The sequence below is a fragment of the Equus asinus genome, chromosome 15 (genome assembly GCF_041296235.1).
Source record: "Equus asinus isolate D_3611 breed Donkey chromosome 15, EquAss-T2T_v2, whole genome shotgun sequence".
In the NCBI taxonomy this organism is placed as follows: Eukaryota; Metazoa; Chordata; class Mammalia; order Perissodactyla; family Equidae; genus Equus; species Equus asinus.
Window position 1 is genome coordinate 22,510,804 of NC_091804.1, and position 25,443 is coordinate 22,536,246.

The 25,443-nt window shown below is 48.5% G+C and overlaps 1 protein-coding gene across 4 annotated transcripts; it reads left to right on the plus strand.

The window, feature by feature from the left end:
- The first annotated feature begins 2,127 nt into the window (after positions 1-2,127).
- On the plus strand, positions 2,128-23,488 carry C15H20orf96 (chromosome 15 C20orf96 homolog). Of its 4 annotated transcripts, XM_014845018.3 has the most exons (11): positions 2,128-2,330; positions 2,589-2,637; positions 3,213-3,330; positions 10,432-10,544; positions 14,800-14,958; positions 17,273-17,372; positions 18,197-18,354; positions 18,435-18,536; positions 18,692-18,778; positions 19,485-19,603; positions 23,113-23,488. In XM_014845018.3, exons 1-11 carry the CDS (start codon positions 2,311-2,313, stop codon positions 23,171-23,173), a joined length of 1,086 nt encoding a protein of 361 aa, XP_014700504.1. In that variant the 5' UTR covers positions 2,128-2,310; the 3' UTR covers positions 23,174-23,488. The 4 variants fall into 4 exon arrangements, with proteins under 4 accessions (XP_014700504.1, XP_070341810.1, XP_070341811.1 ...); XM_070485709.1 differs by lacking the exon at positions 23,113-23,488 and having other exon boundaries at positions 2,153-2,330; positions 19,485-21,417; XM_070485710.1 differs by lacking the exons at positions 2,128-2,330; positions 23,113-23,488 and adding an exon at positions 2,453-2,496 and having other exon boundaries at positions 19,485-21,417.
- The last annotated feature ends 1,955 nt before the right edge of the window (positions 23,489-25,443 follow it).

Here is a 25,443-nt window from a genome sequence, read left to right on the forward strand (position 1 = left end):
CTGAGGCGGCGTCCCACATGCCACAACTAGAAGGACTCACAACTAAAAAAATACACAACTTTGTATTGGGGGGCTTTGGGGAGAAAAATAAAATCTTAAAAAAAAAATAAATCTATGCTCTATCTAGCAAATCTGAGGTGTGGAGAAAGAACTGGAGTGGGGCAAGAGTGGGAGCCGGTACTGTAGTCCAGGTGTGAGAGGAAAGTGGAGTGTGGGTGATAGTAGGAAGTGGTCTGATTCTAGGTATACTTTGAAGGTATTGCTGACAGATTTGTACGTGGGATGAGAGATGAGTCAAGGACGACTCCAGGAAGAGAGTTGCCATTTTGAGTTAGGAAAAAATGTTTCTGGGGAAAGATTGCATGTTATAATCGCCTATTAGGCACTCAAGTGGAGATGTTGAGTAGGCAGTTGGATTAGTGGCTGGCATTCAGGGGAGAGGCTGGAGATGTGAGTCTGGGAGGCATCTGGGTAGCCACAGCATCTGAAGCCACAAGACTGGAAGGGAGCACGAATGGAGTGGGAATGGATAGAGAAAAAGAGAGGGCCGGATCTGAGTCCTGGGGCAATCCAATAATAAAGGGAGAAGAGGAGGAACCATCAAAGGAGAAGAAAAGGAGGTAGGAAGCGACTCCAGAGAGGTTTCCTGGACACCACGGTTAGAACGTGTCAAGGAGGGAGTGATCCGCTGGGTCAAATGCTGCAGAAAGGCCAAGTAAGATGAGGACTGAGAAGTCATCGTTGGGTTTAGCAAAGTGGAGGTCACTGGTGGCGCTGACAAGGGCAGTTTCACTGGAGAGGTGGAGAGTGAAAGCCTGATTGAAGAGGCGGAAGGGAGTGGGAAACGAGTAGGTAAATGTCCTCAGGAGTCTTACTGTAAAGTGAAGCAGAAATGGGAGGATACCTGGATGGGAAGTGGTCGCTTTTTTTTTAATAGAAGAAATTAGAATATGTTGGTATATGGATGGGAACAATACAGAGAAGAGGGTGATGGAGAAAACAGGGAGAACTGCTGGGGCAATATGTTAGAGAAAATGAGAGGACAGGATTCAGTGCACAGTTGGAGGAGTCGGTCTTAGTAGGCAGTTTATACACGGTCACAGGAGGGAGGCAAGCAGGTGACTAAATGAGGTGATGTGAATTTGTGAGTGTACTGATCTCCAAGATTTTCTTTTATTTTTTAAATTGCCAATTAATTCTTTTTATTGAGGTAACATCGGTTTAGAATATTATACAAATTTCAGGTGTGCACCATTATATTTCAACTTCTGTATAGTTTACATGGAATTCACCACCAAAAGTCTAGTTGCCATCCATCACCGTACAAATGTCCCCCTTTACCCCTTTTGCCCTCCCACACCCACCTTGCCCTCTGGTAACCACCAATCAGTTCTTTGTATCTCTGTGTTTATCTTCCACATATGAGTGAAATCTTACATTATTTGTCTTTCTCCATCTGACTTATTTCGCTTACCATAATACCCTCAAGGGCCATCTGTGTTGTTGCAAATGGCATGATTTCATTTTTTTTTAAATGGCTGAGTAGTAGTCCGTTATACATACATATATATACCACATATTCTTTACCCATTCATCAACCAATGGGCGCTTAGGTTGTTTCTAAGTCTTGGCTATTGTGAACAATGCTGGAATGAACACAGGAGTGCATATATCTTTCCAAATTAGTGTTTTTGTGTTCTTTGGATAAATAGCCAGAAGTGGAATAGCTGGATCATATCGTATTTCTACTTTTAAGTTTTTGAGGAGTCTCCATACTGTTTTCCATAGTGGCTGCACCAATTTACATTCCCACCAGCAGTGTACGAGGGTTCCCTTTTCTACATCCTCCCCAACACTTATTTCCTGTCTTTTTAATAATACAGATTCTGACCACTGCGAGGTGATATCTCATTTCCCCACGATTTTCTTAGTGAAACAGGAAGCAAAGTCATTATGGAAGACTAAGGATGGAGAAGGAAGCGATGGAGGTTTAATAAGAGTGGAGAAATCTGACATAACTCTTTAAGATGATGGGCGGGGCCAGCTGACATGTACTTGAAACCAAATTGAGAAGAATTTGGAGAGCTACATTTTGCTTTAAGAGATTAGTCCCTCTAGGCGCTCGGTAGTCTGCGTCCGTCTCCGTGGAGACGGGAGACGAGAGAAAGCGTCCGGTCTTGCTGGGAAGTTTGAGTGGCTAAGGTTACCGCGCGATCCACGCTGAGACAAGGAAGCTGGAGAAGCCGAATAAATAGACCTCCCAAGGGATCCGGGCCCCAGGGACTCACAACTCTTCTTCCATTTTCCCCAATGGCGCGGGTCTTTGCGAAGTAGGTATTGAAGCGCCGAGGGGTGGCGGAGGGCGCATGCGTGCCCCCCTGCCCTGGCGGGTCCTCGCTCGTCCCGCCGCCTCCTGGCTCCGCCCTCTCCCCGCCCACATCTCCTAGCCCCGCCTCTCCTCGCGCTCTTCGGGCTCCGGCTCTGCTCGAGTCCCTGGTAAACTGCGGTTTCGCCTGTTTCACGTTTGGTGCTTGCAGCCCCATGAGTTGGGAATGATGGAAGTTCTTTCCCGCCCCAACTCTTTGCAGACCCGACCACTCTGGGATTCCCTCCACGATGCAGAAGTTCCAGATTCTGGTGAGTACGTGAGGGCTGGGTGGAGATGGGGGCTCGCTCACCCTGGGCCTGCAGCTGCCTGCGCTCAACCCTCACGGTGGTGACTGTCCCGGGTGGCAGAGTCCGGAGACCTGAACCCCAGGTCCAGCTGTGTCACACATTTGTTGTGGGACACGAGACAAGCATGTCAACGTCAGTTTTCTCACCGCTATATCAGAATGCAAGAGTATATTATGCTTCTGTCTTAATTATTCTCTCTCATCGCTGCTCTGGGTTCCTATTGGGTCTTTTCCATGCCTTCTGTTCCTCACAATTCTTAGCACCTCACAGCCTGGATGTGCTTAGTAAATTTTGGCTGGCTGATAAAAAAGTGATAGCTAACGTTTTTGGAGCACTTACCACATGCTTCACAAATATCATCTAACCAAATTCTTGCATCAACCCATGGAGGTTTTGTAGTTAGACCCTGTTTACAGATGGGAAAATTGAGGCTCAGAGAGGTAAAATCACTTGCTCAAGGTCACAGGTATTTGTAAGGGGTGAAGCTGGGATTCCAACACATCGTGCCTGGTGACTGACTGAGTTATGTCCGGTAGGATTATGATCCATGGCAGAGGTCCAAGCAGAGGACCAAGTCATCTACTCTGCCTCCAGTCGTACAAACCAGCGGCCAGAAGAAGAGCAAAATGAAGACTTTGACTAGCGTCCAGCCAGGTGGGCAGATACTGGGGGGCTGGCCTGGGGGTTGGGGACAGGATAGAGTGGATGCTCTTGGCTCTTGATGACATCATTTATATTAGGGTGGGCTAACTGCTATACCAAACAGTTCCCAGCTTTCAAGTACGAAAACAGAAGTTTATTTCTCATTTATGTCAAAGTACATTTGCAGATGAGGATGGGAGGAGGTAATCTTTTCCATATGACCATTCGGGGATCCAGCCTCCTTCAACATTGTGGCTCTGAGGTTTTGTAAGGCCTTGAAATCCTCTGCTAGATTCTTCTGTATCCAACTGGCAGAGAGGGAAGAGAGAGAGAGCAAGAATATGGATGATTTTGTGGGTAGTTTTTTCTCGGAGGCCCAGACTTGAAGTGATACATATCACTTCCACTCATATTCCAGTGACCATAACTCATAGGACCACCCCTAACCACAGGGAAGATGGGAAATGTAGTCCAGCTGTGTGTCCAGGAGGAAAAGAAAACAGTTTAGTAAACTCAGGATAATCTCTGTCACTTCATTGTCATGCCTTCCAGGGGAGTTCTGAGGCCCTTGCCCAGGCAGACATGGGTTCATAGCTTGGCTTTGCCTTTTACTCACTTGGAAAAGTCATTCATTTCTCAGACCTTTAGTTTCCTGATTTGTGAAATGAGGACACTCATACTTACCTCATAGTATTGTTATGAGAATTAAATGAGGAGAGCTATGTAAAGCATTGTTGCTGAACCTTGTCAGACCCAACACTCCTTTTTTTGTGTGTGTGTGTCTGTGTGAGGAAGATTGGCCCTGAGCTAACATCTTTGCCAGTCTTCCTCTATTTTGTATGTGGGATGCCGCCACAGCATGGCTTGATGAGCAGTGTGTAGGTCTGTGCCTGGGATTCAAACCTGTGACCCCTGGGCCTCCAAAGTGGAGCACACGAACTCAGTTACTACACCATCAGGCTGGCCCTCAACACTCCTTTTAATAGCAAATATATTTTGTAATACTCCTTTAGTATCCTGAAATGAACTTCGTAGATAATATAATCTACCTGTGTATATAATTATTAAAAAAAATCACTGTAATGCCATAATTGAAATGTAAAGGAAAAATAAAAGGAAAGTTATTTATGTTTAAATAACATCCATGTCAGTATGTAAATGCTCAGGGTGGACTCCACTAGAAGGCACGATAAAGTACTCAGAAACTTACTCATTAATGTAGAGTCACAGTGAGTGTAACGGTTGCAAATGCAGAGTGACACATGGTGGGATCCTGGGGGCTCCAATACCAAGGGGGGTTTTTTATTGCAGTCGTGATTTCCAAAGTGGTGCCCATCTCTTATCTTCCCTTGCTTGCAGCTGCTTTCTTGGAAAATTTGGCATTACAGTAAAATCCTGAAAAATATTCTTCGTGTTTATATGTAAAACAGAGTCAGGTTCTGGGATCAGATCATAAATAGGGTTTTCACCTACATTAGCGTCTGGTAGGACTTTGGAAAATCATGCAGGACACAGGGGAATTCTGTGTTCTGTGGGCTGTCCTATTCCGGGCGATGTCTAGCATCCCTGGTCCCCACCCACAAATGCCAGTAGGGCCCCCCAAGATTTGTGAGAACCACAAATCTCCCCTGCCAATGTATCTAAAACACCTCTGTTGAGAGTCATTGTTGTAGAGTGATGAGCAAGGCCTGGTGGTGGTGGCAGAGTTTTTGTCTTTGGCCCTAGACCCTATTCAGACAGCATCTAGAAGGAAACTCTTGCCCTTTTCTTTCACTGGGGAGGCAGTGAGGTATGTAACAGACACAACAAAAACAAGAGCATTAACATATACCAAGCACTTGTTATGTCCCAGATACTGTTCTCAGCACTTTACATGTGTTGCTTCATTTAATCTTCCCAACAGCCCTGCGAGGTGGGTGCTGTTACTCTCACCTCCTCTTGCAGATGAGGCACAGACAGGTGTAACTCCCAAGGTCTCACACGGTAGGAGGGGGCATCGCCAGACTGTGACATTCGGCAGTTAGGCTCCAGGACCCACAGTCTTAACCACATGTAGGTGGAGAGAGTGTGGGCACTGGAGAAATACAGACCTGAGGTGGCGTTCCAGTTTCCCTTCCTGCTGGCAATTCCATCTAAGCTGCCTATCTCAGACTCGGTTCCCTTCCCTGTGGAAATGGGCACAAAGATTCTGCCTTGTGCAGATGAAATAATCTCTGTAAATAATAATGATGAAAATAGCTACCATCTGCTGAGGACTTCTTCTGTGTCAGGCTCTGCTGTAGAGCCTCTTTCATTCGTTCGTTCGTTCGTATATTCATTCAGCAGCAACCATTTGCTGAGCCCCCCAGGCCTGGCACTGGGCTGAGTGTTGTTGACTCGTGGTGAAGGAGACAGATTGAGTGTCTAGCTGCATTGAGTTCATGGTCCCGACCTCAAACACGTAACTACGCAAAACTTTAAATACACCTGTGATAGAAGGAGGACATCATCTCATTCATTCCTTGCGATGACCTGGGAGGTGGCGTCGTCACCATTTTCCAGATGAGGAACCTGAAGCTTAGGTTGGTAACACATCTTGTGCAAAATCATGTCCTTGATGGCAGCTTTTGTCTATTAAAAAAGGTAAATCAGTGGAATCCACCAAGATGGAGTAGCCCATTCCTTCGTGGTCTTCCCTTTTACAGCTGAAAAACCCTGCACATAACACAACAGACAAACATAGGAAGACTCTGAAAACCTGAAAGAAGAAGGTGGGCTGCCAGAGGGGAGCATGTACAGTCGTCTGGCCTTCCTGCTGCATCGCGGCAGGGGACTGTCTTCTGAAAAGAAGATTAAATAGAACCGGAGTAATATCGGAAACATCGAGGGTTCAGTCAAAATCACTTGTCATACCAGGAATAAGGAAAATCACAACACGCACGAGAAAAGACAGACGCCAGCACTGAGATGAGTCAGATAGAATTATTTGACTGTCCTCGCTTACAGACAACACTACTATCTACATAGAAAATCTTAAGGAATCTACGAAATCTAACAGAAACTGGAGTTGTTAAGTGAGTTCATCAGGGTCTCAGCATACAAGCACAACACACAAAAATCAGTCACATTTCTGTGAATGTCTGGAAACCAAAATAAAAAAAACCCAATAAATTTACATTCACTCCAAAGAAAATGATGTATTTAGGTATAAACTTAAGATATGTACAGGATCTGAATGCTGAAAATTACATAATGCTGATGAAAGAAGTCAAAGAAGACCTAAATAAATGGAGAGCCATACTATGTTCATGGATTGGAAGACTCAGCATAGTAAAGATGTCAGCTCTCCCCAAGTTGATCTATATGTTTAACGGACTTCCTATCAAAAGCCCAGCAAGGTATTTTGTAGACATAGGTTTATTCTGTAATTTCTATAGAAAAGCAAGGTCCTAGAATGGATAAGACAATATTGAAAAAGAAGAATAACGTGGAAAGAATCACTTCACCTGATATTAAGGGCTACTATATAGCTGTAGTAATCAAGGCAGTGTATTATGGGCAGATAAATAGACACACAGATCAATGGAACAGCATAGAGAAACCAGAAACAGAGCCACACAAATATGCCCCACTGATGCTTTTTTTTGGAGTGGGGGGAAGATTAGCCCTGAGCTAACATCTGCTGCCAATCCTCCTCTTTTTGCTGAGGAAGACTGGCCCTGAGCTAACATCGGTGCCCATCTTCCTCTACTTTATATGTGGGACGCCCACCACAGCATGGCTGGACAAGCGATGCCATGTCCACACCCGGGATCCGAACAGGTGAACCCCACGCCGCTGAAGCGGAACATGCGAACTTAACCGCTGTGCCACAGGCCAGCCCTGCCCCACTGATTCTTGACAAAGGTGCAAAAGCAATTCAGCGAAGGCAAGAAAGCCCTTTCCACAAATGGTGCTGGAGCAATTGGACATCCATAGGCAAAAAAAAGAACCTCGATTTAAGTCTCACAACTTATACAAAAATTAACTCAAAAGTAAATGTAAAATGAAATCAAAATTAAATGTAAAATCTAAAACTGTTAAACTTTATTTTATTTTTTAAAAATTTCAGGTGTACATCATTATATTTTGATTTCCCTGTAGATTACATCGTGTTCGCCACCCAAAGGCTAATTATAATCCGTCACCAGACACGTGCCTAATCACCCCTTTTACCCTCCTGCCTTTCCCTCTGGTAACCACCAATCTAATGTCTGTTTCTCTGTGTTTGTTGTTTTTATGAGCGAGATCATACAGTATTGACTTTCTCCCTCTGACTTATTTTGCTTAGCATAATACCCTCAAGGTCCATCCATGTTGTCGCAAATGGCAAGATTTCATCCTTTTTATAGCCAAGTAGTATTCTATTGTGTATATATACTACATCTTCCTTATCCATTCGTCCCTTGATGGGCACCTAGGTTGCTTCTAAAATTTTTAGAAAAAAACATGAGAGAAAAATATTTGGGATCGATGGCCAAATGAAGAGCTCTTAGATTTTACACCAACAGCTTGATCTGTAAAAGAAAAATGAAATAAATGGATAAGTTGAACTTCATCAAAATTAAAAACTTTTGTTCTATTAAGACTCGGTTAAGGGATGAAAAGACAAGCTACAGACTTGGAGGAAATATTTGCAAAGCACATCTGATGAAGGACTGCATTGTAGGATATATCAAGAACTTTAAAAACTCAACAGAAGGATAATTCAGTTAGAAAATGGGTAAAAGACATGAGGAGACATTTCACTGAAGAGGACATATCGATGGTAAATAAGCACATGAAAAGAAATCCAACACCGTTATCCATTAGTTAAACTACAATGAGATGCCACCACACACTTATCAGGATGGCTAAATGAGAAATAGTGACAACACCCAGTGTTGGCAAAGAGGAGAAGCTGGATCGTGCATACGTTACTGATGGGGAGGTAAAATGGTGCAGCCACTCTGGAAAAGAGTATGGCAGTTTCTAATGAAATTAAACATGCAATTCCCATAACGATTCAACAGTTGCACACTTGGGCATTTATTCCAGAGGAATGAAAACTTATGGTCACACACAAACCAGTGCATGAATGTTTCATAGCAGCCTTACTCATAATACCCCCAAAATGGGAGCAATCTAGATGTCCTTTCATGGGTGACTATTAGACAAACTATGTTACATCCACACCATGGAATACTATACAGCAATAAAGAGAAAAGAACTATCCGTATGCTCAATAACTTGGATGAATCTCCAGAGAATTGTACAGAGTGAAAAAAAGCCAAGCCCAGAAGTTATATACTGTGTGATTCCATTTAGATAACATTCTGGGTTGACAAAATTATAGAAACGGAGAATGGATTAGTGATTGCCAGGAGCTAGGGATGGAGGTGAGGGGAGGATGGTAAGGGGAGGGAAGTGGGTATGGCTCTAAATGGCAACATGAGCCATCCCTGTGGTGATGGAAATGTTCCGTGTCTTGCCCGTCTTAACGTCAGTATCCTGGCTGTGGTATTGTTCTTAGTTTTGCGAGATGCTACCGTTCGGAGAAACTTGAGTTAAGGTCCATAGGATTTCTCCATATTATTGCTTAAAATTGCGTGTAGCCTGAAGTTATCTCAAAATAAAAAGTTTAATTAAAAAAAGATAAATCAGGGCTACTACAACTAATGGAAAAGAAATACTCATTATTAAGGCTGCAAATCTTCCTAAGTATTTAAGTTCAGTTTAAAAATCTTCTAATTTTTATGAACGCTTGTAAGGGGAATTTCAGAACTTGGTTAATTAAATTCCCCTAAACCTTTGAAGCCACATTTTAAAATTTAATATATTCATTTTCAAATAGTCCACTTGTCTGATTAACAAAAACCATTTGGTATTTAAATAATTCTTGTACATCTAATAAATAAACTTCTAAATATGGGTAATCTTATGTTCTCGTGAAATTTTTGGTAATTTATACGCATCTCATAAGAGTGTCTTAAACCTGTCAACTTAGATCTAAATCAAATTCTCATTTACACATTTCAAATTCGAACCACAAGATTAATCTGTGAATCATTCCATCTCTTAAACAATACAATTAAATACCAGATATATACGGATAATTCATAACTTTAACACAAACTTATTTTAATTTACTTCATCACTTCAATACGTAATACTAAGATTTTCCAGGGTTAAGGATATTGACCCATTAAAGAAACAATATTTTTCTGAAATGCCCCGGGTTGCACCTGGAGCAGGGATGTTGGTGGCGCTGAGGCTGCAGCCACAGCGGTGGTGACAGTTTGGGTGTTTGTCTCATGCTGATGGAGGACCCAGAGGAAGCGGGGATCCTAAGAACATGCGCTCTAAGTGCCTTATTCCGACCTGGTTTATGTTCATATCCTCCTTATTGGGCAGAGCACAGCCTTTATAGGTATTTCAGAGACAGCCAGTTGGAGTTTTGCATAGCTCCTGTGCCTTTGTCGGGGGCTGTGGTCCTGATCCCCATTCTCAGGTCATTAGTAATAATAAATAATGAGTAATGTAGATTCAGCGCTGAGTGTGTGTCAGGCACCATCCCAAACACTGTAAAGTATGGTAACTTATTGAATCTCCATAACAACCCTATGAGCTAGGCATGATGATGATTCCTATTTTACAGATGGGAAAACTGAGGGACAGAGAGGTCATGTGACCTGCCCAAGGTCACACAGCTAGTAGAAGGGAGAGCCTGGATTCAAACCCAGACCATCTGGCTCATTAGTTCTTGCTGTTTACCCCTACCCTATCTGACCCTGCCACCGGCCAGGTTGGTGGGAGGGATTGGGGGTGCCTGGCCATCTCCTCTTGCTACCTCTTTCCTCCCCTGTGTCCATACCCACAGTCACTATGGTGTGTGCAAGTCCCCAGGTTCCTCCGTCCCTTCTATCAAGGCCCAGAGTGGGGCCTGGGAGCTTATTGATGGATGTGAGTGTCATCCTCTGTCTCACTGTCACACCTTTTAAGGCCGTGAGTGGGTGGGGCTGGGCCTGGGCCATCTCTCATGGATGGGGCCTTCCCTGGACCTGGCCCCAGCCCTGCCTGTACCCTCACTCTCTCTCTGCCCTTCCCATGCCCTAGGGCTGTATTCCAAGCCCACCATGTTGATGACGAGCCAGCCGAGGAATCCACAAGACCTGCGCAGAGGGAAGCTGGACTCGGGGAAGACACAGGCCAGCATCCGGCTGATGAAGGTGTGAGCAGTGTCCTCCCACAGGCACTGGGGCGTGGGGCGGGGCGGGGTGGGGCCACAGCACACCCGCGCGGAGCACCTGGTCCGTTTCCTCCTCACAGCAGCCTCCTGGGCACACTTCTCATCAGCCCTGCTTTACAGATGGGGAAACTGAGGTACAGGGAGGTAAATGACTTGCATCAGGTCACATGGCCAGAAAGTGGCAGCCCCAGAAGTCAAAGCCGGCGAAGCCCAATGTTCGCTGTTGTGCGGAAGACTCGGGAAGACGATCAGAATCACTTTTTATTTCACTGCGTTAACAACACAATCTAGTGGCTTGTTCATTTAAAAATTTCCAGTAAACGAACCTTTCATGGAATACAGTGCACCTTGAAGCAAGGCTCAGAAGCTTGCTGTTAAATTTTTCACATCCACTGATAGAATTTTAGATAATTTTCTCACCATCCACAGTTTTTTATGGCTTCTCAACAATGTTTCAAAGTATTTGAAATGACTAAAAGAAGAGGGGTCTTTAGTGTCCCTAGCAGAAAGTAAAGTACTAAAATACTACAAAATACTCTGGGGGAATTCTTAACTTCTTCCAGAAAGTTTTCAATAGCTCAGAGAACAAAGGCTACTATATAAAGAAATAGGGGAAAATGTGTTTGCTTTGAAATCTTTTTTCCCCTTTAACCTTCATTTTTGCAAAACGGTTTAGAGGTGGCCCAGCATTCCTAAGGGAGGCACTATTTCTGATATTACTTTTATCCTGATTTAGAAGGGTTTATATGTTTTTCTTTGATATGAAACATGAACTTGGACAATCTGGCTCTGAAACCCGTGCTCCTAACCAGTTCTTTATACTGTCTTGTAATCATTCATTCGTTTAGTTGGTCAACACATATTTCTTGAGCACCTACTATGTGCCAGGCCCTGTTCTAAGTGTGGAGATTCCCCAGCGATGTGACCTCTGACCTTAGGGAGCTCACATTCTACTGAGGGAGATGGACAATAAACAAGACCAATAAATATAAAATGTGTGTAGTGATCATAAGAAGTGTTAGGATAAGGTTAGGGGGCTAGAGAAGCACAGAGGAGGGAGTGGCTGTGACTGTTTTAGGCAGAGTGGTCAGGGAAGGCCGCTAAGGTGGTGACATCTGAGGGAGGAATGTTCCAGGCAGAGGAACTGCAAGTGCTAAGGCCCTGAGGTTGGTGTGAGGTCGGTGTGGCTGGAGCAGGTGATGGGGAGGAACGACAGTAGGGTGGAGGGGGTACTGGGGATAGCTCGATACGGCTCTGGAGTCCGTGATTAGGCTTTGCGTTTTATGCTGAGTAAGACAGGAGACCCAGGAGGATTCAAGTGGAGCAGGGACGTGACTGGACTTAGGGGTCCTTGGGCTCCTGCTGCTGTGTGGAGAATAAACTGTGGGCACAAAGGGGAAACAGAGGAGGGGGTAGAAAATAGGCAGTTGGTTTGTTCTTGGAGATGGAATAGGATCCTGACTGACCCTTAGCCTCAGGACAATTATTTATTCAATCTACAACTCTTGAGAGAGTGCCTCCTGTGTGCCAGGCACCATGCTGGGTGGTGACGACATAGCCGTGAACACGGCACTCAGAATTTGTGGTGTTATGGAGCTTACTCTTTAGTGGGGAGACACATAATAAATGAACTTAAAAAACCCAAAGAATAGCTAGTCCTCTGTTTCTGCAGCTCGTACTCATGGAGCCCCAGGCACAGAACAAGAAATGCCACTGCCTCCTGGCTGTGACATTCTAGTGAGGGGGACAAACAAAAAACAAGATAACAAGAAAAATATTTGTTATGTTGGGTGGTAATAAGTCCTAGGAGAAAAATAAATTGGGAAAGGGGGAGACGTAATTACAACCTGTAATTATGTGATTGCAAATTGGGGCATGGGTCAGGAAGGAAACAAACCAGGGTTTCTGCACCAGATCTGGGGGTCAGGGGGGATCCCCTTCTCGGGCAGGGGCCGTTAATTCTGCAGTCTATCAGAGTCACCTGGCAGGGGGCGTGTGTTAGTACTGATCCCAGGATGCTGGCTCAGTGGGCCCGAGACGTGGAGACTAGCATTTTCACAAGATGCTTCTGGTCCCTGTGGGCCATGTTTGGGGATGTTTTGTTCTGGAGATGTGAAGGCAAGATAGCAGAGTGGCTAGGAGCCCAGACTTTAAGGACAGCAGCTCTGCTCTGAGTGACCTTGGGTAAGTTACTGAGTCTCTCTGACCCTCGGGTTTGTGTTTCCGTAAAGGGGGGCATTATAATGAGAGTGCTGAGCGAGGTAGCGCGCGTGAAGTGCTTAGCACAGTTTCGGGCACATAACAAGCACTCCATATGTTTGCACTATTCCTTTTACTATTGTGTGAGGAATATGGGAGCCGAGGGCTAGGAAGGGGTAGTTTCTAGCAAAGCACAGAGAAATGATGAGGGACAGAAGGAATAAAGAAGAGAGCGCATAGATATGGCAGAGCTGGAGGGCTAGAGCTGGTGAGAGTATAGGAGTCCCCGCTTATCGGTGGGGGATGCGTTCCAAGACCCCCAGTGGATGCCTGAAACCATGGATAGTCCCAAACCCTATCTATACTATTTTTTCCTATACATACATAGCTATGATAAAGCACAATTTATAAATTAGGCACAGTGAGAGATTAATAACAATAACTAATAATAAAATAGAACAATTATAATAATATACTGTTAGAAAAGTTACCATAAATCTTAGCAACCTCAGCATACAGTTTTTTTTCTCTCCTTGTTGAGAACTGTCACCTTTTCACTTAAAGGAAGCAGTTTAGGGCTTCTCTTTGGCGTATCTGAATTGCCAGCATCACTGCTCTGGTGTTCTGGGGCCATTATTAGGTAAAATAAGAGTTACTTGAACACAAGCACTGCGATACCACCGCAGTTGATCTGATAAGCCAGACAGCTACTAAGTGACATGCAGTGTGGTGGTGTATCGAGTGTGGACACGCTGGACAAAGGGATGGTTCACGTCCTCCATGGGACCAAGGGGGATGGCACCAGATTTTGTCATGCTGCTCATGGCACTCAATTTAGAACTTAGGAACTGTGTATTTCTGGAATTTTTCATGTAATATTTTCCGTCTGCGGTAGACCGTGGGTAACTGAAACCATGGAAAGCAGAACCTCAGATAAGGGGGCACTACTGTAGCATCAGCTGCATTCACTGAGGGCACACTGAGTGTTCAAGACAGTGTGGCTTAATTGTGGGTATTATCTCATTTATTTTTCACAGCAGCTCTCTGAGGCCAGCAGTAGTTTCTTAACCTTTGAGTAGAGCAGGGTTCTGGGAGGCTGACTAACTTGTCCAGCTTCCCTTAGGTGGTGAATGGCAGAACAGGTATTTGAACCAAGGATTCAAGTCCTTGGCCTAACATTGAAGTTTTAATCACTGTAAGGTTCAGCCACGCTTTGCAGCTTTAAGCCCACTCAATTCCTTGTCTTAGTGTAGTGGAAAGAAAGACGTGGGGAGTCAGAAGTTGGCCTTTCCAGTTCTGGTGCCACTCCTTCCTGGCTGTGTGACTTTGGGCAAATCGCTTAACCCGTCTGAGCTTCCACCTATCAGTAAAATAGAGTTAGGAAACACAGAGCTGTCGGAAAATGAACTGATAGTGTGTGCCACGTGCCCAGTGAGGTGCCGTGCCTGACACATGGGAGGCCCTCAACAGTTACTATTATTGTAGATTTGGGTACCTGCTGAGGGTGCCCTTAGATAAGTCACTGAACCCCTGTGACTCTTATTGTTTGTGCAGGGGCGTTGTATAAAATGAGAGGGTACTCACTGAGCTACCTGACGAGAAATGGGAGGGGTTATCATCCACTCTGCCTCCCCCCTTCTCCTCCAGACACAGCCGGTCACCTCTGCCACGTTCTTACCCACCTGGGGTGTTTTCTATGATTATCACTACTATATTTCATTGATTCTAAGGAGCCGTTGATAATAAGGCACATCTTTATTTTATTTTTCCACTACTAAGATATTTGTCTATTAGATTGCGACACATCACCACTAGTAAGATGCATCCCCACCTCAGAGATGTAAAATTAGAGGAAAATGGGCGTTTCAGAATGAGTGAAATAGTTGTGGGTGCCCTGACCCGCAGACAATGGGGTCGCATTGACCAGTCGAGGCCACAAGGGGGCGGGCGTGCGGCGGGAGGGAAGCGGTCCCCAGGCTCCCGGAGGCTCTGGCCGCCCGGCGCAGCACCGCCCCGCTCCCGCTTCTCTCCTGCAGATGATGCTCAGGAACCGGCGCACTTCGCTCCAGGAGCTCCGCAGCCACGAGAACTTCCTCACCAGGCTCAATGGGGAGCTGGGCAGAAACATCCAGGACATGGAGGACAGCGCGGCCCAGAAAGTGCGCGCGATGCTGCAGCAGCAGGACATCTTCGCGGTGAGGCCCCGCGGTGCCCCGCAGCCCCTCCTCTGCCCTCTGCGCTGCGGTCCTGCCCAGGCACCGCCCTCCTCAGCGCTTGGGCGCCCTCTCCTGCCCTCTCCCGGCCTCTCCCGGCCGGTTACACAAGCTGCTGCTTCCATCTGGAAGATGCATCTCTTACACGCTTTGCCCCACCTTCCTGGACTTTGGAATCAGATTGAGATGGGGGCCTCATCCCAACGCCAGCACTTATTAGCTGGAAACTTTGCGTTAACCTCTGAGGTCTGTGAAATGGGGCACAGTAGCACTTACCCCAAAGTGGGGGTGTACTTGGCACAGAGTTGGTGTGCAAGAGAAAGTAGCTGCTCCCACCATCAACATTAGCAAATACTTACACGGTGTAATACTGAGTGCTGTGTGTATATTCATATAATTCTTACAACAACCCTGTGGGGTGGGCATTATTAGTATTTTTATTTTACATATGAAGAAATGGAAACACAGAGAGGCTAAGTGACTTGCTCAAGGTCACCCAGCTACCAAGGATCAGAGCTGGGATTGGAACCCATGCCATCTGGTGGCAGGATCTGTGTTCCTTCCACCGTGCTGTGATCACCACCCTCACCCAGTGGTGACCCTTGTGGTCTGTGGGTGAAGAGTGACTTGGCAGAGAGCCGGGAGCCTCCTCCGCCTCCTCTGAGAGAGACTTGTGCAGCTGCGGGCAGAGGGCTGGAAGTCAGCACAGGGGATCCAGGAGTGCGGGCTGGAGGAGAGTGGGAGGAGATGGCGTAATGGAGAAGTCAGTCCCTCCATCTGCAGTCTGCCCAGGAGAAGAGGCACTGGGTTCCCCTGGAGCCTGCGAGATGAAGAGAAACGTCAGACTTCTTGGGAACTTCACTGGTCTGCTTGAGCTGCCCTAACAAAATACCACTGACCGGGTGGCTTAAATGACAGAAATTTATTTCTTCAGTCTGGAGCGGGAAGTCCAAGGTCAAGGTGCCAGCAGGCTTGGTGTCTGGGGAGGCCTCTCTCGTTGGGTGCAGGTGGCCACCTTCTTGTGTGTCCTCACACGGCCTTTCCTCCGTACGTGCGTGGAGAGAGAGAGTGATCTCTGACGTCTCTTCCTCTTCGTAGAAGGACACTCGTTTCAGATTGGAGCCCCACCCTTTGACCTGGTTAAACCATAACTACCTCACTAAAGACCCTCTCTCCAAATATAGTTACATCGTGGGGAGGTTGGGGAGGTGCACCATTCAGTGTATGACACGGACCAAGGACATACAGAATTATTCAGCCCCAGAAACTTAGTAGAATATTCTCCAAACCTGGACCAGTCGTTGTCTGATTCTCCTCCATTGCTCTATTTCTACGTTTTTCGTTCATCCCAAGTTCTTCCTATGGGCCCTTGGGAAACAGTGATCAGTGGGACACCTCGTCCACACCAAGCTCTTGTTCTAGTGGGGTCACAGGCAGGTAGAAAGCCTTTTGTGTGTACTGTGATGGGGATGGGGGACTTGGGAAGCTGAGAGGGGCCTTCTGACACAGACATGGGAGGGTCAGGAAGGCTTCCTGGAGGAAGAGATGCGTGAGTTGAAACCTAACTGGTAGAGAGCAGGCACATGTTCCAGGCAGAGGAAATGGGCACACAAGGCCTGGGATGGGAGGGTGCATAGCTGGCTCCAGGAGCCACATGTTGCTTCGTGTGGTTGGATGATAGGGTGTGAGGAAGGGACCAGAGAGAGCTGAGATTGGCTCAGGCCAGACTGAGGAGGGCTTTGTCAGCTGAGGTGAGGAGTTTGGACCTTATTTACAGGGCAGAGGGGAGCCACTGGAGGGCTTTACATAGGAGAGGGATGTGGTCAGCTGCTTTTTTAAAGGAAGATCATTCTGGCTGCTTTGTGGAGAGCCGATCAAAGGAGGACCAGTTAGGAGTAGCTGTTGCAATATTTTGGACAGGCGGTGAAAAGAACTTGAGTAAGATAGCAGCAGTGGAAATGGAGAGAAGGGCACAGCTGTGAGAGCTGTTTGAAATCCATTCTTGGTGTCGCTTGGTGACATTTTGGATGAGAGAGGAGAGTGGGGACTGATGCCTGGGTTTGGGCCTGTGGGCCTGGGTGTGTGGTAGGGCCGTCGGCTGAGGTGGGTGCTGGGAAAGGGGAAGTTTGGGGGGGTAGGGCAGTAGGGGACTGCTTTCCAGCCTCTGGTCAGGGGCTGGGGCCTGGGAGTGGGGTTGGCTTTGGGGGCTCCCCTGAAGACTTGCTGAGTCCCCTGAGAGCCGTGCTTTGGCAGCGCCGGCGAGACTGGGGGCGAGCTGACCCCAGCACTCCCACAGACCGTCATGGACATCTTGGAGTACTCCAACAAGAAGAAGCTGCAGCAGATGAAGTGTGAGCTTCAGGAGTGGCAGGAGAAGGAGGAAGCCAAGATGAGGCGTAAGAACCCCTGGGGCGAGCCGCGGCCCTTGGGGAGGTCGGCTGCAGGGCATTCACCTGGCACGTTCCTTTCAGAAGCCATCAGGTCCATCCTCTCCCTTCTCAGGCAGTGGGAATTGCTAAGATGCACAGCTAATGGCCTACTTACCCAGCACTTAGCACTTCCAGGCCTGTGTGTCTTCATTTTTATGGGCATACTCTGAGTCCTTACAACTACCTGGGAGGCAGGACTGTCATCCCATTTTACAGATGAGAAAACTGAGGCTAAGGGAAGTGAAGTAGTCTGCTGAAGGTTATACAGCTAGGAGCCAGAATCCAAGCCCAGCCTGCCTCTATTTCCTGCCGAGGTCTCTCTGGGCATCCTTGGCTGGGCCAGATGCCAGGTCTCCTGGCTTCCGTCCCGCTGAGCCGGTGGTTTCTTTCCCCTGAGCAGACTAGAAGCCTTCTGAGGGGAGTGGTGGTGTGCCTGGCAGCCTCGGACTCTGGGGATCCCCTCCATGGAGGATGGCAGGACAGGCTTTCTCTTCATCCTGCCGAGTTGTGTCTTGGGAGCCAGTGTCACCCCATCTCCCTGGGCTTGTCCCTTGGGAGTGTGTGAGGAGACGCAGGTCTCCAGAGAGCGACAGGCTTGGCGAGGGTGGCGCAGTAAGGCCTGCGGGGCTGAAAGGCTCTCTAGGGGCTGAACTTTTCACACCTCCCTGCCTGTGTGGGCTCACTTCAGCCCAGACCCCGGTCCAGCGGCCAAGGAGAGCTTTGCCTCCCGGATCTCCCGAGAGGGGTCCCTGAGGGAGGATCCTGCCTCCCGTCCCTCCCCACCTCTCCAGACCTGGAGCGGCAGGTGGAGCAGCTGAATGCCAGGATCCGTAAGACCAAGGAGGAAGTGAGCTTCCTGAGCACTTACATGGACCATGAGTATCCTGTCAGGTCTGTCCAGATTGCCAGCCTGGCGCGCCAGCTGCAGCAGGTGAAGGACAGCCAGCAGGTAGGTGAGCCCCTGGCCCTGCCCCACTGGAGCATTCGGGAGGCAGAGCTGGTGGCCAGCACTCTCCTGCTGACCCCCAGGATGAGTTGGATGACCTTAATGAGATGCGTAGAAAGGTCCTGGAGTCTTTGTCCAACAAGATTCAGAAGAAGAAAAGAAAACTTCTGAGGTCTCTGGTGGTGGTGAGTAGCCCGCTGTGGTGGGTATCCAGGTGCTGCCCCCACCCCTGCTTTCTTCCCCGTCCTCTGCCTCCAGGCCCCCGGCACCCCCACCAGTCTGCCACGCACTGCTGCCCAAGAAGAGGGACTTGGGGGCCAGACCTGTCCTTCCTCCACAGAAAACCCAGTCTCCCTATGAGGAGGCACTCCTGCAGAAGACTCGGGACAGCCAGGACATCCTGAAATGCACGGGCCGGTTCAGAGAAGTGAGTGGGCAAGGAAGGCAGTGGTCTCTCTGCCAGGGAGCAGAAGGGGAGTGGTCCCCAGGACCCGTGGGAGTCAGGCTTATTATCATCTGGTGCTCAGGAGGTCTCTGACTCTGGTGTTGGCCTTCCTCCATGCCAGCGCCATTACCGTCACCGGCCGTTCATCCGAGAAGGAGATGAGTGCCAGCCTAGCCCTTGCCTCACTGGCCAACATCACTGCTCGTGCCCCTTTAGCACCATCGCCCAGCATCACCCACTCAACCATCATTTTTCTGTCATTCGCCACCCCGTCTCTCCAGCTCTTAGTTCTTGTCGTTGACCATCGCTCATTGCCAGTGTTAATGAACTTCACCATCCCCACCCTCTTGCATTAATTTTCGTTATCTTGCACCTTCATCAGTTATCCGTGTGAGCGGCCTTCATCATTTCTGACAGCCCCCATTATTCCTCATTATCAAGCACTGCCATCTCTTTGCCACCTGTCTCCATTCTCCAGCATCCCTCACTTTTTGCAGCACCAGCAAACATCGTCCCTAACTTGTGAGCCAACCCTGCCCTGCGCAGAGAGGCCCTTTTCTGGAGTCTAGGAAGTCCTGGTGACAAGGCCCAGGCTATTGCCCTTTATTCCTTGTCCGTTTTGCCGTTTTCTCCCTTTGGTTGGGCTGTTTTGGCTTCTCACTCTCCCCTGCTGTGCCTCTCTCCTCAGTTTATCAAGCACTTTGAGGAGGAAATACCCATATTAAGGGCTGAGGTGCAGCAGCTCCAAGTCCAGCTCCAGGAACCCCGAGACATCATATTTGCGGACGTTCTGCTTCGGAGACCCAAGTACGTGATCTTTTTGCAGCTGCCTCTTAAACTAGCTGCGCTGCAGGCTCGAAGAGGCTCTCCGTTCTCAGGGAAGGCAGCCTGTGTCGAAGGCAGAACCCTGGACAGGGAGGAGGGGCACCTGGGTTTTTGCCTGGGCGCTGCCACTGACCATGTGGCAGACGTGACCTCTCCCATCTCTGGCCCTCAGTGTCCCATCTGTGCACAGCAGGCCGAGTCAGGTCATCTCTATGGACCCTTCTAGTTTCCAGATCCCATGTGTTTTGACCAAGCTGGTGTACCCCTCAGCTCCTGGCTTGTTCAGGAAGATGGAGTTGAGTGGGTTGGTTGGCTCCAGGGAAGAATGGCCTGGAAGATACACTGCAAGAAGAGGAGGATGTCTTCCCTGCTTGGCAGACTTATGGGCTCCAAAGGAAGAGCTTTCTTCCTTCTAAAACCAGTTCTCTGCCTGTCCTCCCTGGGGTCCGGCCCTCTCTGGCTGTGCTTGGGGATCCCGCTGGGCTCAGCCTCTCTGTGATGGCACAGGACCCTGGGGCAGTGCCCTCCGTGTGGGACAGATCCTGGTGTTTGAGTTATTTAATTTTTCTTCTTCTTAGTCTCTGTCTCCTTCTCTTGTCTCTTTGCTTCCTCCTTCTCTACCTCCTCTTCTTTTCCTTAAAAATTACTATCAAATATGTAAAGTGCCACTGATTTGATGCCTGTGAAGCGCCAGGCACTGTGAGTGTAAGCAACACTTAGCCCTGCCACCACGGAGTCAGGAGGGGACCAGACATTCGTCGATAATGGGCCACAAATGAGTGTCCAGTTGCAGCCGAGCCAAGAGCTGCCGAAGGAGAGGAACATGGCATCAGGAGAGCATGTCTGGACAGTGAGGAGTCTGGGGTGGTCCAGGAAGGTTTCCCTGAGAATGTGACATTTGAACTGAGGTCTGAAGAGTGTGTGGAAGTTCACTAGGCAAAGGGAGCTGAAGGAAGGGCCTGTCTAGGTGGTGGTGCTGGGGTCTTGGGGATGTCACTGTCTGAGCTCGGAACACACTGAAAGAAGACTAGAGGGGGGAAGGCCGGCATGGGCCAGATTATCACTTTTATTCTGATAAAGCTGATTTTAGAGAATGTGGCTTATGTCTCCAGGCATGTTGCTTCTGAATACTGAACCCAGAATTAGGCAAACTGAGCTCCCTGCGCAGCTGCCTGGGTGCAGAGGAGAGCGTAGTCCTGGCTGGCTGCTCGTTGTTGAGAGGGGACAGGACCGCGCTGCCAGTGCCCCTTTCCTCTCTCATGGTTCTCAGAGACTCACCCTTCAGGTAGTGGTGCCCCCTTTCTAGGGGCAGAGTGAGTAAAGGGGCGAAGAGAGGCCAGAGCAGTATGCTCAGTGAGGCCCTTCCACGTGGAAGGGACACCAGGGGAGGAAGAAACTTTCGCCTCCTGAAAAGTGGGAGTGGCACGCTGCCAACAGAGCTTCTCCAGAACATGCGCAGGAATCACCTGGAGATCTTGTTAAAAAGCAGATGCCGTTTGCAACAACACGGATGGACCTTGAGAGTATTATGCTGAGAGAAATAAGCCAGACAGAGAAAGACAGCTACCATATGATTTCACTCATATGTGGAAGATAAACAAACACATGGATGAGGAGAACAGATCAGTGGGTACTAAATGGGAAGGGGGCTGGGGGAGGGTGAAAGGGGCACAGGGGATAAAAATTAGACTATTGGTGGTGAACATGATTCAGTCTATACAGAAACTGAAATATAATAATATATACCTGAAATTACACAATGTTACAAGCCATTATGACCTCAACAAAATAACTTTAAAAAATAAAGTTAAAAGAAAAAAAAAAAAACAGATTCCCGATCAATAGGTCTGGAGTGGGGCTCAAGATTCTGCATTTCTAAGAAGCTCTGGGTTGATGCTGACGCTGCTGGTCCCTGGACCATGTGTGGAGCACTGAGGCCGTGAGGGACCTGTGGTAGGAGGGAGGTTGAGGTTTACGTGGAGCCGAACGAGGCCAGTGTGGCTGGAATGCAGAGTGATGGGGAGTAATAGGGACCTCCACCCAGCGCCCTGTAGGTCAAGGTAAGAGTTTTGTACTTGATCCTAAAAGCAAAGAATTGTTAAGCTGAGTGGTCAACAGCAGATTTGTATTCCAGCAAAGCTGCTTTGAAAAGAGCATGGGAAGGGATTGGAGAGGAGCCAGAGTAGGTGCTGGGCGTCCAGCGGGGTGTGATGGCAGTTTGTCAAGGGGAGAGTGGGAGTGACTTGGCCAAGGAGGGTGGCAGAAGAGGTGCGGATATAGAGGAGTGGGAGAAATAAGAAGGTAAAATCTGTAGGACTTGGGGAGGTTTGGATGTGGGAGGTACAGGACAGGGAGGTGTCGGGAATGACCCCTAGGTTCCCGGCTTTTGTAGCAGGGTGGGTGGTGGTGCTGAATCCAGAGGTAGGGAACACTGGGGACGGGGGCAAAAGACGTGTATAGATGGACCCCCAGTCGAGAGTTGAGCGGTTCAACTTGATTTACATGAGACCTCACTGTGGAGCCGTCAGATAGGCATTGAGTATGCGAGTGTAGACCGCAGAAGACAGGTGTTGGCTGGAGATGGAAATTTCGGTGTTACCAGTATAGAGATGCATTTTTTTTTTACTATTATGAAAAATTTCAAATACACAGAAAAGTAGAATATTACAATGAATGCCTAGTTGCCCATCTACATTTAGAAGTTGTTATATTTTTGCCATATTGGCTTCATCTTCATTCCTTCCTTTTTTTTTTTTCTGAATTGTAAATTCAGACATCCTGACATTTCATGCCTAGAGACTTCAGAGGGCGTGGGTAGATTGTTGAAACCGTGAGAGAGGAGAGAGGATGTCATCCTGCCGCCCCGGAAATGTGGTGGGGCTGAGATGCTCACTGAGATGGGAAATGGCTGGCAGATGGGAATCCATCTCTCTTGCTCCTCGTGTGGACAGAATAATGCCTGTCATTTACTGAGCACTTGCTACACGCTGGCACGATCTCATTGAATCCTCCTACCAACCACTGAGGTTGGAATTATTACCCCCTTTGACAGGTGAGGAAACTGAGGCCGCCTGAGTCTGTCACGTAGTGAGTGCTTGTTACATAGGTGCCAGCTGAAGGAGTGAAGCTCAGAGAGGAGAAGTAGTATGCTCAAGGTGACACAGAGCTGAATTTCTAAACCAGTCGTCCTGGCTCCAAAGAGAGTGCTCGTTCTGAGGGGCCTCAGCATTGCAGAGCCGAGCTCCTGCTCCCCCTTGACCTTGGACCTCTGTAGGGGAACCTTAGTCCTGTCAAACCCATTCCTTTTTCATTTTTGATGTGTGTGTGCACACGCACATGTGCACAGTTGGGCTGCAAGGTCACAGGCTGTGTTTTGGAATGTGAGTCCCAGTGTTCTGAAGAGCCGGGCTCCCCTGGAGACATGCTCCCTCACCTGCAGCTCTGGCGCCCCTGCTTGGCCTCTCACACCCCATTTTGCTCTTCCTTACCAGGTGCACCCCAGACATGGACGTCATCCTCAACATCCCTGTGGAAGAGCTGCTACCCTTCTAGACGGTGGGGTCTTGGGCTGCCCCTCCTTCCCTGCTCTCCCCCCCACACCTGGAGCCTTGAGTCGTCTCCTTCCGAGACCACGTCCCCATTCAAACCCTGGTCTGCAGTTCCTTCCTCCCTCCCTCCTTCCTTCTCCCCTCCTCCTTCCTCCTCCCCTCCCTACCTCCCTTCCTCCATCCCTTCTTCTGGTTGGTGTTGCTACTTGGGCCAGGTGGGAACTCCCAGAGGAAAGTCTGTGTGTTCCATTTTACCAATAAAGCTGGATTTGCATTTGCTCTTTGCCAGTGGCTGGGGCTTCCTAGCTAGGCCTTGTAGAAGATGTGGTAGGAGTGGACCTTGTCTTAATGTAAGGGCAGCTGTGCTGACTGCACCTGGGCCTCAGAACTTCTTGAGAAGGGGCTGGTCCCATGGCTGAGTGGTTAAGTTCACGCACTCTACTTCAGCGGCCCAGGGTTTTGCTGGTTCGAATCCTGGGCGCTGACATAGAGCTGCTCATAAGGCCACGCTGGGGCAGGGTCCCACGTAGCACAACCAGAGGCACTCACAACCAGAATATACAACTATGTACTGGGGGGGGGGCGCCTTGGGGAGAAGGAAAAAAAAAAGATTGGCAACAGATGCAACAGGTGCCAATCTTTTAAAAAAAAAAACCTTAATGAGAAATGCTGGAGTCTCCATGGCTTTGTGGCTCTGGGCCACCTCTCTGGTGTAGTGGGAGCCCAGTTTCCCTCCCAGTTTGTACCCAGACCTGTTGAGGACAGTGCCAGGGTAGAGGGGAAACTCCTTAGTTCGATACACCTGGGAACTTGCTGGGCCTTCATGGCTCATGCCATCTCTCTTCTAGTCTCACCATCTGTCTGTCCACTGTCTCCACCCCAGCTTCGTATGGACGTGAATCCACTCTGATACTCAGGTGCGTGGCCAGCCACAGTTCCCCACTGCATGCTCTTCTGTGCTGGACTTAGAGATTTGCTGCCCGCATCCACCTTCAAGCAGGGCCTTGTTCTGGTTACTGGAAGTGCTGTGGGCAGGCGTCGTTCATTGTCAGACCCTTCAGGATTTGCCTCAGCTGCAGAGAGCCACCTCATCCAAGGTCGGGCCCCTTCCCACATCCGCTGACTGCTCAGTGTGCAAGTACCAAAGGCCCTGCCATCTTGGCCTAACTTGGGGCACCTCCGAAGGGCTGTTCTGGCTCCACAACTCCCCGTAGGGTTGGCTGAAGCTGTCCTTGGGCCTGCACTGCAGCTTGACTTCTGCCGCGGCTTAGTCCGGCACACTTCTCCTCCCTTCCTCAGTTGTTGATTCCACAGCACTCACTAATAAACGTCCTGCACTCATCTCAGAGTTGGGGACTCAGCCTGCTACAACTCCCAGGAGCCTCTGATCACTCACAGATCCACTCTGGGTGTTGGAAGACTTTTGGTTACAGGTTGCAGAGCACCTAACTCAAGTTGGCTTAAACAATAAAGGGCTCGGGTCAATAAATATTCTAGGTGAGGCGAGGCCTTATCCAGAAATCATGGATGGCACAAAGAACCCAGTTTCTGTTTCTCTCTGTGGTCCTCCAAGATGTTTTCTCTTGCTAAGGTCAGCCTGCTGTGTGGCCCCAGTGTGGCTGCCAGCATCTGCTGGGGTGTTGTGATTCCTTCTTCACGTCCTGCTGGAAAGACAATGTCTCTGTCCCAGAATTTGCAGCCAAAGTCTTCAGATTCACTGTGACTGGACCAGCTTATGTCACCTGCCCACCTTGAACCAGTTTAGGAGGTGGACCGTGCCTATGGTTTACTCTAGGTCACCCGTGTCACCCTTGGAGCAGGGGAAGAGCTGGGTGGGGGTGGAGCACATGACTTAAGCTAAGCCAATAGGCGCTCTCCAGAACCATAGGCTCTCCAAACAGGAACCGACGACGCTGAGCATAATAATAGCAAACAGAACTTACTCTATGCGTTACGTGTATCAGCTCATTAGATCCTCACAAGAACAACCCTACGAGGTAGACGTTGTCAGCACTTCCATTTTACAGATAAGGAAGCCAAAGCATGAAGAGGTAAAGTGATTTTTCCAGAGTCACCAGCTGTTACGTCGTCCTGGCGGTTCACTCTTACCCACTATACTGTCAGGAGCTCAGCTGAGCTGGAGAGAGCTGAGCTGCCAGTGTCAGAATAGTCTGTTACGACAAGTCAAAATTAAAGTAGCGGTCAAATCTTCAGTTGCTTGCTGAGATGGCATAAGGAAGAGGCTAAAGCAGAGAAAGTGCTGACATCCACGCT